At 39.1% G+C, this 15,702-nt stretch overlaps 2 protein-coding genes across 2 annotated transcripts; one reads left to right on the top strand and one right to left on the bottom strand.

Moving 5' to 3' along the window:
- Positions 1-1,774, bottom strand: mcts1 (MCTS1 re-initiation and release factor). The gene is made up of 4 exons (XM_010766423.1): positions 1,577-1,774; positions 637-789; positions 437-534; positions 1-163 (listed from the first exon to the last, which is right to left on the bottom strand). The coding sequence occupies exons 1-4, from the start codon at positions 1,585-1,587 to the stop codon at positions 18-20; spliced, it is 408 nt and encodes a 135-aa protein (XP_010764725.1). The 5' UTR covers positions 1,588-1,774; the 3' UTR covers positions 1-17.
- A 558-nt stretch (positions 1,775-2,332) lies between these two features.
- On the top strand, positions 2,333-15,542 carry cul4b (cullin 4B). Its single transcript, XM_010766419.1, has 20 exons — positions 2,333-3,208; positions 4,066-4,181; positions 4,269-4,372; positions 4,498-4,567; positions 4,920-4,993; positions 5,087-5,249; positions 5,426-5,515; positions 6,515-6,597; positions 6,686-6,753; positions 6,910-7,028; positions 7,130-7,322; positions 7,431-7,535; positions 7,621-7,731; positions 7,829-7,914; positions 11,655-11,762; positions 11,877-11,990; positions 12,386-12,491; positions 12,622-12,794; positions 12,871-13,023; positions 14,371-15,542. Exons 1-20 carry the CDS (start codon positions 2,755-2,757, stop codon positions 14,464-14,466), a joined length of 2,586 nt encoding a protein of 861 aa, XP_010764721.1. The 5' UTR covers positions 2,333-2,754; the 3' UTR covers positions 14,467-15,542.
- Positions 15,543-15,702: the final 160 nt, after the last annotated feature.

Below are 15,702 nucleotides of genomic sequence, written 5' to 3'. Positions count from 1 at the left end.
CACATGCAGCCTCATGTTTAAAAGGATACAACTGCTGTGTCAGCTGCAGCTGGGTAGAGTTTCGCGCCTGGCGACGTCAGCCCAGGGCACATGATGTTGGCTCCACTTAAGACAAATTTAATGGCTCCTTTGTCTACTTGCTGGTGGGGAAGAATGAAAGGATCTTGGAAAAAAGAGAAGGAAGACTTTTACTTGGCTTTGTGATCAATAAGTCATAACCAAAACATACAAAGGCACACTGCATTACAGAAATTAAAGGTCCTTATAATCACTTCCTTCTGAAGGGCAGATCTAACCTTTTTTCTTTTTTGTTAATTGTGTGCATGGAGCTCCTTTTTTTGTTGATGCCTGTCTCTTCTCAGTAAGATGTCTTAGTCCACTTATGGCATTTAATATTATAAACAACCATATACTAGTTGGCATTTTAGGATCTTACATTTATGCAGCAGTCTGAGGGTCGGGTAGAATGGTCCTTCTCTCTGTCTGAAGAAGAGCAGTTCTCCATTCACTGTCAGGATTTCAATGTGTTCATGGCTGTGGGCATAACAATAGAAATATTACAAACGTAAAAGGCAATCCACTAAAAACACACTGCATTTAAGGAAACTGATGAAGGAAATAACTGAATCATCATACCATCTCACGATTTTGACAGGGTCTTTTTTTGGCATTATGTGATTGAGCCATGTCTCGATGTCTGGAAACTGTTCCAATAGCTGATTTTTGATGCCCTTGATCACTGATGTTTTCAGCTGGATACAGTTCGACACATTTTCCTTATCATCAAATCTGAAACAGTAAACAGAAAGTGCTTTTAGTATAGATACAAATACAGCCATTAAAAACAAAACAAAGGCAACTGCTCTTCACATGTCCATCACATGGAGGAATCTTTTTGACAACAAAGCTGTACTTATTTTTCAAGTGAAATAACTAATATACTGTAGGCCTAAACATGAGATAAAACATACACAACATGAGCTCACTGATTCCACATTGTGGCCAATATTGGCAGTAACTATTGTGTTGGTTTAATTATGATATTTGATTTAAAAACCAAGAACCAAAAGCAATGACACCCACCGATTACAGATATTTGGAAAGGGGATTCAATTGTAGTTTTAAGAGAAATGCTCTAACTTATTTTTTCTAAAAGGTAGATACATAAATACATACATAAGCAAGTGGGCTTTCTTCTTAAATCTCATCCAGACTAATAAATGAATAATAGTGTAATTCTCACTCTCATTACAACTCAATCTGAGAAAATAGATAGCTTTACCTAATTAGAAGAAAGGTGGATTTCATCATTGTGATTACTAAAATACAGGGCCGTATTGCTTAGTTAAGACATATGAATGAGTAATATCTAGATCACATGATACATTTGAACAGACATGTTTTCCAGACCCGGTCTACTGCAATAGCACAGGACCTTACCGATATTATAAATTATGTCTGTTTGTCTCATTAATTGAACTTGAGCATACAACAAAACTAACTTGCTAATCAGTTAGCGTTAGCCACCTAGCTGTGGTTAGCTAACGTTACAACACAGAAATAATCACATACGTACTTTTTAAACATCCTCGTTGGTCGCTGTAACGGTTACCGCGTTCCTCAAAGCTTGTCCGGAATTACTGCGCAAATATGTGTACGTTAAACACAATAAGATAATAGAAGACAGTTCATATATCAAGAAATGCTTCTCTACTTCCACGCCTGTTTAGCAGTGGAGGGCCAGAGTTGAAAGGGTTTGCTTCATTTTACGACAGTTGTTTACGTTACACGGCAGGTCTTCTGTCACCAAAGTAACCATTTTTTTATAGAACCTTTATTGAAATTAACAACTGTAGTTCCAATGTAGGATTTAACCACCTTCTATCTATTTTGGGAATTGTCTTCTTTTCCATTTTGTTTGTTTTAATGCTTGTACAACGTACTTTGAATTAACTTTGTGTCTGACAAACAAATGTATGTGCATTGAACTATTTAGGTTTTGATATGCTTTTTAAACTTTTTTTAATTCTAAGTAATGGTAACAAAAATGTTGTGAAATAATAGCAAGATAATACTTGAGGTCTAAATTAATGTAAACAAATGTAAAGTGAGCGCAATAAATAAATTAGACAGTACATTTCCCTTTAAATATATTTTTGTATTCATTCATATTTGCTTAATTCGTGATGGTAAACGTGACATCAATCCGTGGTGATCAGTGACATGGCGCCATCGTGTGGCCAGAGCAGATAACAGCACTGTTTTCTGCACGAAAAAAACACGCTTGGGCAAAAAGTACTTTTTGTACAAAGTACTTCCGGTAGGTCACCGACTAGCTTTTTTGAGCGAAATTTCCTCCCTGTTTTCCGACGGGTGTTTTAGTATCACATGAGACAATTTCTCTGCTGTAGTTACATTTATTCTGTGAATAAGTATCTGACGGCTGCTTCAGTTACCAACCGCTCATACTTAACGACTGTGCAACGCGGTGAGACACGAGTGGCGAAAAGAGGAAGCAATAGCCGACCATCTTTCTTCTCCTGCCAGCAACAACAAGAAAGAGACAAGGCTAGGTCCAAGTGAAGCTGAGTAGTTTACTGTTTATTATCAGTTTTATACTGGTAAAAAGGACCCTCCGTCCTCGTTGAGACACACACAAGCTATCGGACACTGAGCTCATCTCCCAGCGAGCCTGGAAGTTTTGGATCACCAGAAAAAGACAATCTGTTAAAGAATTAGTATCCCCGTTTTTTCATGTTTCCAACAGGTTTATCTTCCCCTAATCCCCCACCACCGCCAACCCAGGAGGCTAGACCAGTGGCTACTGATGTCAAACCCGACAGCGGTAACATCACATCTCCGAAGAAGAGGAAAATAAACGGCTCTGAGAGGGAAGACACTGCTGACAAGTCCCTGAATTCCTCCTCCTCTTCCTCTTCCTCCTGCTCCCCGCTGCACATCCAGAAGAAGTTGAGGTTTGAGGATTCAGTGGATATCATTGGACTGGATGTGAAAATGGCTGAGGAGGCTGCTGCTGCGGCCGTCGTTGCTGCTTCTTGCTCCAATAACAAAAGCAAAGCCGTGTTCCTGCCCGGTGTCGGGACGGGACACCATGCGAACGGACTGACGAAGCCCGCAGGCTCCTCCGGGACCTTCTCCAACAGTAAACCCGGGGCGGCCAAGAAACTAGTCATCAAGAACTTCAGAGGTAGCACACACAAAACAGTGAGATACTGTGCTATAAGCTCCAAAACATCAGCAATATAAACTTTTAACAAGTCCACAGTGGAACATTTAATCTGTTATTGTGATGTGAGATTGTCTGTAAAAGGACCTGAAGGCTGTAATTCAATGTACATTTAACAATAATAGAAACCTAGCTGAATCAGTGCTCTCCTATATGGTCAAATCTGTCAGGAAATATACATTTCCTTAATTGTGTCAATATGGGAATGACTCTAGGCTCCGTAAAAGAAATGTAGGCATACATATTTTAGATATGTTAGAAAAATAATGTATTAGAAGCACTAATTTATCATCAAATAGGTTCTAACAATCATAATTGGACATCCTAATAAGACTATAAAGACTAAAGTAAAACTAATAAATATAGTTTCTAACTGCCAAGCTTAATGTTTACATAACATATCTAAAATGAAGTTGTTATTGCTCTCCTGAAGTAACAGGATTATAGAGTAGGATTGGGAACTTTAACCTACGTTTTTTTTAGATGAATTTAATGAGATGACGCATTCTCATTATTAATAGTTATAATAATATTACTTTATTATACAGCACCTTTCATACAGTGGGTGCAGCACAAAGTGATTTACAATAAAGGGATTAAAAGTAAATAAATATATACATCCAAAAACAAACCAGTGCAAATCTGAGGCTATAGCATGTCTAATAACGACATTCAATAACCATGTTTATTTATTTTATAGTCAGGACCATCTTGCTATAATAGTTTTTATAATCGCACTGGCTTAGTGGCATTATGGTTCAGTGAGGTCCACTGTTTTATTGTTATAAGAACTATTTTGTGGGGTCTTTTGCACACAGAAAAACCCAAATTGCCTGAGAACTACACGCAGGAGACCTGGCAGAAGCTGAAGGAGGCGGTGGAGGCCATACAGAACAGCACTTCAATCAAGTACAACCTAGAAGAGCTCTATCAGGTATCACTACTGACCTGTTCACCCCCCAGAGGAAACACATTTATAATTAAACTTTCCTTTTTAACACTTTTTTTTCTGTCCCCTCAGGCAGTTGAGAACCTGTGCTCCCATAAGATATCTGCCAAGCTTTACAAACAGCTGAGGGCCGTGTGTGAAGACCACATCAAGTCACAAATTGAGCAATTCAGAGAATATCCTTCACTATTTTATTCATCTTCATATTTCTGTCTGTGGATCTATCGTAGTATTGTATTGCTTAGTGATGATCATGCAGTCATATTGCAGAACATATCTTCTTCCTTAACGTTGTTCATACGGATGCCTTGGACAGTGTGCTTTTCCTAAAGAAGATTGACAAATGCTGGCAAGATCACTGCAGACAAATGGTATGTTTCATAACTTTTATAAGTGAAGTGGTGGCTTTCATATCCCTTGAAAGTCTGTTTATGTAAGGTCTGCTTTCCTTGCGATTTGTTTGTCAAATGTTCCTGTTTAAATTGTCTAATACTGATTTGAATATTGAGCTTCCATGAAGTTGGGGGACTTAAAACATAAATATTAAATGTATTGTAAAGTCTCAAACCCAATTTAAGATCATGGTTATTTTCTCAAAATGTGAAAGTTAACTCACAGAAGCCATCTTACAACTGTTTTCATCAAACAACAACTTGTTTGAAAAAGAATAACAATGTGATCACAGCTTATTCCTAACTTTTTATGTCTGTCTTTGTTTCACAGATCATGATTAGGAGTATATTTTTGTTTTTGGACCGAACCTATGTTTTACAAAACTCAATGCTGCCATCTATCTGGTGAGTGATCCCTGAAGTCTGCTGTTGTACATTAGCATTTAGCAGATTCATATGTTTAAAAAAAAAAGTTTGAACAACTTCTGTGGTGTGCAGGGACATGGGTCTGGAGCTGTTCAGGTTCTACATCATCAGCGATCTGAAGGTCCAGTGTAAAACCATCGACGGGATACTGCTGCTCATAGAGATGGAGCGAAACGGAGAAGCGATAGACCGCACTTTACTGAGGAGCCTGCTGAGCATGCTCTCTGACCTGCAGGTAACAGACTATTACTTTTTATATTAATGATCCAAACACTTCCTGTACTAACAGAAAAGTGATGCTTTAGCAGCTGTGGTATTTGTGATTATCACCTGAACCGGGGTGTGATAAGTTGTCAGTCTCTTGTTGACAAATGGCTTTAATTAAACCTGTGTTCCCTCCATCCCTGACAGATTTATCAAGACTCCTTTGAGCAACGCTTTTTGGAGGAAACTAATCGCCTGTACGCTGCAGAGGGACAGAGGCTGATGCAGGAGAGAGAGGTGATTTATGTGACCACCGTACTCTGGGCCCGTTTATATTGTTTGTTTCCATGGTTTCTCTTTACAAGACTGGACACAATGTCACACAATTTATGTCCAGTATTATGATATGTTTGCATCTAGAACATGACCTTATTTTTTAGTTACTCAGAAATGAAACCTGAAAGGACTTCATCACACAAGAACACTAACACATCCATAAGCTACAGGAGATCCGAAGCACGTTACAGGACTGGAAGGTTTCCTTCATCTCACCTGCAAAAATATTTTTAGCTGAAATTCAGACGGAAACTAAGGAAGAGTTAAAATAGATACTTGATATTACATTTTCTCTAATACTGCATACTGTGTGTGATATAGGTATGCCACACTATAAGATGCAGATAAGATGCGACCTTATCAATCCCCGTGGGGAATTCAGTTGTAACAAGCAACAACAGGGTAAGGCGTGAAAAAAGGCAGCAAGATTCACACAGATTAACTAAAATTGAAAAAAATTAAAATAATAATAATAATAATAATAATAATAATAAAAGACTATGAAATAGGAGATGAGTAAAAATAAGAGTAAAATAACTGTCAGCATATATACATATTTGGTCATCTAAATTATGAAGTACGAAATGAGTTAAAGTGAAAAGTGAAAATGGACATCTGTACATATAGTGACATATCTATCTACATATTTGGTCTACTACTATTAACATGGGTTGTGGAAACAGTGTATATTTATGTCCAGTGATTTAATTTAATTTATTTGTTATTATGTCATTATTTACATATATGCACAATCAAGATTCAGCTGTCACATTATGTCACTATTTACATTTTGAAATTACATTAAAAACTGAAACACATGAAATGATTGGTTGCGTGAGAGTTATGATTCAGGATTTTTGACTCAACATAAGTTTATTCAAACTAGTCTGACTTTCTTTATAAACAAATCATATGGATTGATGTATTCAAATATGGCTCCTTTCCGCTCTCTTTTTGTAGGTCCCAGACTATCTCCATCATGTCAGCAAGCGCCTGGAGGAGGAGGCTGACAGAGTCATCACGTATTTAGATCAGAGCACACAGTGAGTCCTACACTGTAGTATTCAATGTGCAGTTTCACAAACACAAAGATTCATTTGTAACATGAGTTGGTTTTTTTCCCCTGTTCAGAAAACCGCTCATTGCTAGTGTGGAGAAGCAGTTGCTGGGTGAACATCTCACGACTACTCTGCAAAAAGGTACACAACTCATATGTATGAGTGGACTTTAATCCCAGTTAGTATGATTGTATAGAAATACCTTGCGCTCATGTCGACCCTTAGGAACTTTCCTAAGCAAGAACACATTTTTAAACCACAGCTTGATTCCTGATCTTTCTTGTTGTAAACTTTCAGGTCTGACTCACCTGCTGGATGAGAACAGAATTCAGGATCTGTCTCTTCTCTATCAACTCTTCAGTCGAGTGCGAGGTGGCGTTCAGGTCCTCCTGCAGCACTGGATAGAATACATAAAGGTATGAATGGAGATAAAAGTCTCAAGAAAAAGCGCCAGGAACTGTTTGTCATATTCTGTTGATAACTGCTGTTTTCAATGTCTTGAAAAATCAAAACCTAGGCTTTTGGAAGCACAATCGTAATCAATCCAGAAAAAGACAAAACAATGGTGCAAGAGTTGCTGGACTTTAAGGACAAGGTGGATCACGTCATTGACATCTGCTTCATAAAGAACGAGAAGTTTGTCAACGCCATGAAGGAGGCTTTCGAGACATTCATCAACAAACGGCCAAATAAACCTGCAGAGCTCATAGGTCAGCTAACATGTCCCACATTCATACCTCCTCCTGTGTCATGCAATCAGCTGATAATCCTAGTCTTCATGCATTAACACGTGGTACAATATATACTTTGGTTTCCAGCAAAACACGTGGATTCAAAGTTAAGGGCAGGAAACAAAGAAGCAACAGACGAAGAACTGGAGAAGATGCTGGATAAAATAATGATTATTTTTAGATTCATCTATGGTAATGGTTACTTTATTTTACCATCACGTTTGTTTGAGTTTATGAACTCTGTTGATCTTAATGTAATGATGTGTTGTCATTGTAGGAAAGGATGTTTTTGAGGCCTTTTACAAAAAGGATCTTGCCAAAAGGTTGTTGGTTGGAAAAAGCGCCTCTGTGGATGCTGAAAAATCTATGTTGTCGAAGCTGAAACATGGTGAGTTTAATCCTTCAGTGTCACTTCTTTACTCAAAATAAATAAATCTCAGAAGGGGACTCTTGATCCTAAATACTTTTAACTTGTGTTTCCTCAGAATGTGGAGCAGCGTTCACCAGCAAACTGGAGGGCATGTTCAAGGATATGGAGCTTTCTAAAGACATCATGGTGCAGTTCAAACAGGTGAGAACTACAAAAGTGGGTTGAATCTGTAAAAGGATCGTGTGAGTTTCATATTGGATTGTCCTGATGGTGAGATTATGTATAAGGCAATTTAATATTACAGACATTACACTAGGGCGGTAGGGTTTAAAATACAGGGCTGCAGAACAAAATGCCGGTCCTTGTACCTAGCTAATACTTTGTCAAAAGGAATGTCACCTGGCAATTGAATACTTGCTTTAAGGGCTGTAACTAAAGATTATTTTCATTATCGTAAAATCTGCTAAATCCTAATGTATCGCTTATCTGTTGAGTTTATATATATTTCAGAACATTTACAAAAAAAACACATCATAATAGCCCCTTCAAATATATTTTGAAAGGGGCTATTAAGGACTATGACATGATCCACTGTGTCCCCTCCAGCTTAACTGACATCAAATGATCACCCGAATAAACTTTCAAAGATTCACATTTGAGAAACTGTGACAGGGACAGGTTTATGTTGACTTAAACTGTTAATTTAATGTTAATCTCCAAACTGGTTAATCAGGCAGTCGTTTCACCTATAATTTGTAGGTTATTTTGTAATGATATAAGCTTTTTATACTGGTTGTCTTGCCATTCTTGCTAGATAAAGCAATTATCACTGCTAAAAGAGTTGTACAATCCTTCCTCATACTATTACTAAAACCTCTGTGCAGTGTTTTGAAATTAAGCTTTCAAACTCTTGGATTTATGATTGGCTTCATGGGTCCTGTTTCCTCAGCTCACCGACACCTGAAACAGCACGCCCTCACAGGGTGTCCGCGGGGTCTTAAAAAGTATTAAAAGTTGATAAATCAATTTAGCGAAAATTAAGGCTATTAAACGGCATTTTCCAAGTTATTAAGAAGTCCCACAGCAACGACAACATGAAACACCCTTTAATTTACTGAAACGACATGTCGGGAAACCCCCTCAAGGCGGCCCCATGCATAGCGCGCCGTAAAACGCTGCTTCTTATTTTAAGTTTCGTTGCCTTGCTCCGCTCTGTGGGGGGGTCCCAAGGTGGGTAGACCGACATACGCAACGCTCTGGGGGTCCAACGGCTCCGTGTGCAAGCCCTATATCAGTGGTCGCCAAGTGTGGTGCGGGTAGATCACGGACCGTAAAAAAAAAAGTAACAAAAGAAATAAAAATAAAAATAAAATAATAATGTTTGAAAAATACGTTTTTAGATGTAAACCTATCATCCACCACCCCGTTAGCAGGTGCCATTTGATTGACGTATATTTGAGACACCTCAATAATATAATACATTAACCGTGCTTTACGTGAACCTCATCATGACACAAGAGACGACGGCAGGACTGTAATTTCCCGTGTTCAGTGAACGCAACAGAGGCAACACACCAGACCAATCAGAGTTGCATGGAAATACACGTGTGCTTGTGTCATTCAAGCTCGGCTCTGTGTGTGTGTGTAGCGATAGCGCATTTAGTGTGATAGAGAGGGAGAGAGAGGGACCTGTGCTAGCGGGGACCGTGATGTTACCACAGCTGCACTAACTGACATAAGGAGCTGTTTCCACAACAAGCTGGAGGAGAGTCCTCTCCTGTCAGACTGAGGGGCTCAGGTGAGCTAAAGGACTCTTGAGTGTTTAGAACAGTTTTGTCACAAATTATTCAAAAGATTATTTCCGCGGCACACCTTCATATGATCAGTATAGTTATACAAACAATAAGAGAATAAATGAAAAACAGGTATGAAATAGCCTACTATATGGCAGTAAAACAAGAATACAGTTTAAAAGGGGAGTGATTTGTAAAATATCCATAAAGAAAAGAAAATCTGTTTACAGTTCTGTTTCATATGGGTGCTGAGAGAGGTATCCATAGATCTCTTCATGTTGCTCTCAAAGTGCACCAGATTGATGCTTTCAACTTCAATATTTAAAAAAAAATCTTCCCGGGGGAGCATCCCCCCGGAGGAGGTGAGGTCCGCCCCCCAATAGCACTTTACCCCTGCCTATATGCCGTGTACTGATTATGGAGCCTTCATTGTAACAGTAATTCAGATGCAATTAGCCATAAAAGGCCTCAAATTGGAAGCACTGTCTGGGCCGTCTTTTTCACTCAATTCTGCAATAGGTAGATCTCGCCTTTCACCTAGGCCGAGGTCGGTGATCTTGGGCTTAAAAGGTTGGTGACCACTGGTCTGCATGATGTCTGCACTACTAGACCCATCATTCTGCTTCTTTTGGCCAGAGCAAGATGTCCTTGCACCAGATGAAGTCAAGAGTGAGGTGAAGGAGATGATAATGGGTAGGTGAATGTACACCATTTCCAAACGCATTATCATCACATTATGCATCATTCATGGCTTGAAGTTTTCAGGCACCAAGTTAATACTTAATTCAATACATTGTAGACATTTCCTTCTCCTCCCAAATGTTCAGGCACTCAAATCTTTTCTCGCTTTCAATAACATCAGTAAAATCTCATTTAGACTTACTTATCGTTCATTAAATTAACCATCACCACTGTCAACATCATAATACTGTAACTAACCATGATTTTTGNATAAAAAACAAGGAAGACCTCTGATCGGCACTTTTCTAATTTTGTACGGAAGATTTAAACTTTAACAGACATGTTGACCGGCGGAACATTTTTTTTAACGGAAACTCTGCCGCACGGTCCCCTCGTTCCTTGGAAGAGGCGGAGAGGTGGGTGTTTTTCATCTGCTGTGGACTAACTGAGAAATATACAGCAGGAGAACACGCTGTCCACCGCGGAGAATAAATAGAAGGGCAACCATGGCAACCATGCTCCGGGGTCTTCTTCGCTGCTTTTGGTGTATTTCGGGCGGCAGCAGCGCCACTTACAGGCCTGGCATATGTACTACATCGTTTCCAGCATTTCCAGCGGTCTAGTGTGAACGGACACGTTAATTAATCGAATGCGTGTGAACGGAAGACTTTTTTGCGTTTGCGTATGCGTTTTACCGTATGCGTCCTCGTGGGGCCGGGGTCTAAGCCAAACTATATCCGGTCACAGAGATCTGCTATTTTAAAGTAAAGTCAACACATATCAACCCTAATATAGTCTATATTAAGAACGAGAAAAGTCTTAACATATATCGTTTTTTGTAAACATATGACAAATGTGTGAGGGTGATGACGTCAGAGCATCGTCCTATGTGCCAGGGCTTAGCCCCGGACAGCCCCAGCCCAATTTAACCCCTGGGTATTTGTGAGGGAGCTCCTATATGGCATTACCCCACTGAAGCTCACCAAAGTTTAATATATTTCATAGTTCAAAGTTTTGTCAATTGTTTTGTTTATTGGTCAAATACTGGTTTCTAATGGTTTCTGAGGAATTTTACTGGAATGAATGAGCACAGAGTACAGAAGCAACAAAGCAGCATACTGCATTAAACCTGACCTTCACAGAGAGGTTGAAGTTCAAGTGGAGAGGAGGCTTCAGTAGTCTGTCTGCACTCTGTTTAGTTTTGCTATCTTACAATCAATATAGTAAATGTGAGGTAAAGTGTGTACCCAATGTAACCGGTTAGAACTCAAAGTTGCGATGAGGTCTTAAAATGTTTTGAAAGGGTCTTAAAAAAGGTCTTAAAAGGTATTAAATTTGACCTCAGGATTTCTGCATATACCCTGCCTCACCACACAGGGTTTCAGCTTCTTATAGTAATAACCTAATGCAGAGAATTGCATTTGGCTGCAGGATAACATCCCATGCGTGTCACTTGTTTCTGCGCAGTACATGCAGTGCCAAAACATTCCAGGCAACATTGAGCTGACGGTGAACATCCTCACGATGGGTTACTGGCCAACCTATGTCCCCATGGAAGTGCACCTGCCTGCTGAGGTCAGTGCTGCTGAGCAAATAGCGATATCTTTTGGAAACATACTGTTTTTACAATTTGCCGTGCAATAAATCTAGTGAGTGTTGCTCTGTAACGCCTCGGTTATCTTTGTCCAGATGGTGCGACTACAGGAGATCTTCAAGACTTTCTACCTGGGCAAACACAGCGGCAGGAAGCTGCAGTGGCAATCTACACTCGGCCATTGTGTCTTAAAAGCTGAATATAAAGAGGTACATCACTGAAGCCTCTTTCCCACTTAACAAAAAACCCACCTTTATCTGGCTTTTGACTTCATTGGGAAATGTAACAGTCAGACAAATGAAGATGATGGAAACATTACACGCTCATATTTACCCCTTTTTTTGGCACGTTTTGGCACCATTTTGTTGTTTACTGCCAATGATAAGAAAGTCTAATTGCCTATTTTGAGCTTATTTTATGTGTTTTGAAAACTTGCATATGCCCTAATTTTGGTTATAATATAGGATGCTCTGGTGTTTTGCTCACTCAGTGAATAAAGCTTAATGTTAAAACACACTTCACTCAATCTAAACCACACCTGCTGAGACAAATAAAGGCTTTCTGATTCTGATTTATTTCTTCTCTTGGATTTTTCTTACAAAAGGGCAAGAAGGAGCTGCAGGTGTCCCTCTTCCAAACGCTTGTGCTGCTGATGTTCAACGAAGGAGAGGAGTTCACACTGGAGGAGATCAAACTAGCAACCGGAATAGGTTTGTGTTATCCCATTCACATCAAAGTTTGGTTGGCAGCACTTCCATGAAGAAATAATTACAATAGTCAAGCACTCGTGATGCAGCACCACTGATGTAAAACACTGTCCCTGTGTGTGTCGGTTTACAGAGGACAGTGAACTGCGCCGGACTCTGCAGTCACTTGCTTGTGGGAAGGCACGTGTCATCACCAAAATCCCAAAAAGCAAAGATGTGGAGGATGGGGACAAGTTTTCTTGCAATGATGACTTCAGACACAAGCTCTTCAGGATCAAAATAAACCAGATCCAGATGAAAGAAACGGTATGATACTATCTCACCGTACTTTCCTCCTTTCATAGTATTTGATGAAGTATTTGAACTGAGTGTCTTCCCTCAGGTGGAGGAGCAAGCCAGTACCACAGAAAGGGTCTATCAGGATCGTCAGTATCAGATTGATGCTGCCATCGTGCGGATCATGAAGATGAGGAAGACTCTGAGCCATAATCTCTTGATGTCTGAAGTGTACAACCAGCTCAAGTTCCCTGTCAAGGTGATTAACACAACACTGGATCTCTTTTATTAACAAACATGTTCTAATTGGTATATCTGGGTTGATATGAGTGTTCTAAATAATGTTATCCCTGTATCTGTTGGGTTATTATCTAATTGGTGTACTTGCTTTATCATAAGCAGAGTCACAGGGTTTATTTTGTTATGAGTCATTTAAAACCAGCTGTTTTGCTTTCCATTTTTTACCAGAATGATATTATTATGACTATATAAAGTAATATTTATAAAGTAACTTTTCAGACACACACAACTTGTTTTTGTGGGTCAGGTCAGTACTGAAGTTTGAGAGTTTCATTCCTTAAATCCTAAAGAATGTTGACTTTATTATGTACCTAGAGCAGGGGTGTCAAACTCAAATACACAGTGGGCCAACATTTAAAAATGGGTACTAGTCGAGGGCCGGACTGGTTCAATGTTTATTGCAAAACGTATTGAAATGAACTTATTGCACATATTAAACCTGGGACTAACAAAGCTTAAATTATTGCCTATAAAAACAACATTAAACATGAAATAATCAGTTGCATTTATTACCTATGGCTCTATCTGCAGCTTTTCCAGAGTCATTTCTTATGATCACATTTTTCCACAGGCCAACAACAGCTTCAAAAAAACAATTTCCCTCCAAAGAAAAAAACAAACATGCCCTGTTGTCGCAAAAAAAGTGCAACAGGAAACATCCATTTAAACTCAGTTTGCTGCTGTGATACTAGTTCAAGCCAGACACTTGGCATCTCATCTTGGGTGCAAGTTCATCAATGTTTGGGGTCAGGCAATATACCGGCGGGCCAGATCTAATAGTAATTAGAAATGATCCTGCGGGCCGAAATGTAATCCACCAAGGGCCTGATTTGGCCCCCTGGCCTTGAGTTTGACACATTTGACCTAGAGGGGCATTTTATTGGTAAATATTGTTTAGTTGCTGTGGTGGACAAACCAAGAAACTGAGAAACGGTTTCTAAATGCACTTAGAAATCGTTTTACTGCTATTTTTGGTTACTTAACAGCTGAACAATTAATCAATAACTGCATCATTGAATGGTATATTCAGATTTTCTGTCATTTTCTACCACTCCAAAGGCTGACAATAGTGTCTGATAGGTAATAATGTTTGATAGGTTGTGGACAAATCTACTGAAATCAGATCCAAACTGGTTTGTACAAGAAAATACTTTTTTTTAATAGTCATTTACCCTGGGAAGATGGCTTGTCTTGCATTAATCTTCTTGTCACTGTAACAACCTCAAAGTATAAAAACAAGCAGATATACTGGCATGTGCCTCGTGTGTTAACCTTTACCTGCTCTCTGTCCTGTCTTTTCTTTCAGCCTGCTGACTTGAAGAAGAGGATAGAGTCTCTTATTGACAGGGACTATATGGAGCGTGACAAGGAGAACCCCAACCAGTACAACTATGTGGCTTAGAGAGAGAAAAAGTGACTGAGAAAAAGAGATGCAGATGGTCCATTCAGGCTGAGGTCTCTTTTGCTCCAGTGGATGTAAACCATTATCATCTTCAACCCAGCGGCCGACAAGTGAATGGATACTGCTCCACAGGATTCTTTTGTCAGGGTTCTTGTGATCCTGTGGACTGCATGCCCATCGAAAAGAGAGTATTGTCCGTATTTCTCAGTGCCTCTGAGAGAGTTGGGCTACCGTGGAAAGACGAAGAAAACACACAGATGTTGTTCCGTTTGCTCTTTTTTTTTTAATGGAGAGGAAAAAATATTTATTTTCAAACTTAGATTATTCTTTGTTCATAGTTTGAATCAATATGCTCTTTGTTATTAAGTCACTTTTTGTCTTTCTGTTCACTCAGTATCCCAAACAAATGCAGACACTTCACAATGCCCTAAATGTAGTACAGATTGGAGAGGAACAAGGGAGAAACCGACTTTTTTCTTTAGTTAGTGTCAAATTTGGGACTATTGGTTTAACATTTATAGTAGAGAGTTGCCAATTGGGTAAAATCTGTGTCAAATGTGTCCTCCTGCAGCAAAGTTTTTTTTTAAGGCCATGTAGCCATCTGATAAAGCTGTGATCATGAACAACACACAAAGCGTTCAAAGCAGAGTTTGTGCCAAAAAAAGCACTTATTTTGTTGTAGGGTGTACTAAAGCTGCTAAAACACTTCAGTTGTAAAGACAATGCATTTAAGTTTCTTGTTTCTTCTGTCTTTGTACATACTCCACAAAAGTGACATTTTAAATGATCTCATCCGACACTGTCAACTGCTTTTTAGGTTTTTGTTAACCCTTAGAAAGTATACTAAAAGCACAATGACTTCAGATCCCATTTTCCCATCTTCTGCGGAGTCATACCACATACACACTATATTTTTTTGTATGTCCCTGTGTGGCTTGCAGGCCTTGCTGAAAAATGAGGGGATTGGAGGGGATTGCCTCAACACTTGAGGAAGAATATGATTGAGTAAACATGCCCTTGTTTGTATGAGTATGTTAGATTTATTGCTACAGATTAAAATAACTGTTTTAATCAGGTTTTTCTTTTTGTTAAATGGTTTCCAGAGTTAGAAGAAACACTGAAATTCTCACCGGAAAAAAAGTAGCAATACCACAATGCTAAAATACTCTGTTACAAGTAAAATTCATGCCTTCCAAATGTTACTTGACTAAAAGTACTAGTGCCCAAATAAACGTT

The sequence above is a fragment of the Notothenia coriiceps genome, unplaced genomic scaffold, assembly GCF_000735185.1.
Source record: "Notothenia coriiceps isolate Sejong01 unplaced genomic scaffold, NC01 NC01_scaffold00003315, whole genome shotgun sequence".
Classification (NCBI taxonomy): domain Eukaryota; kingdom Metazoa; phylum Chordata; class Actinopteri; order Perciformes; family Nototheniidae; genus Notothenia; species Notothenia coriiceps.
This window is presented reverse-complemented; position numbering and strand designations above follow the sequence as displayed.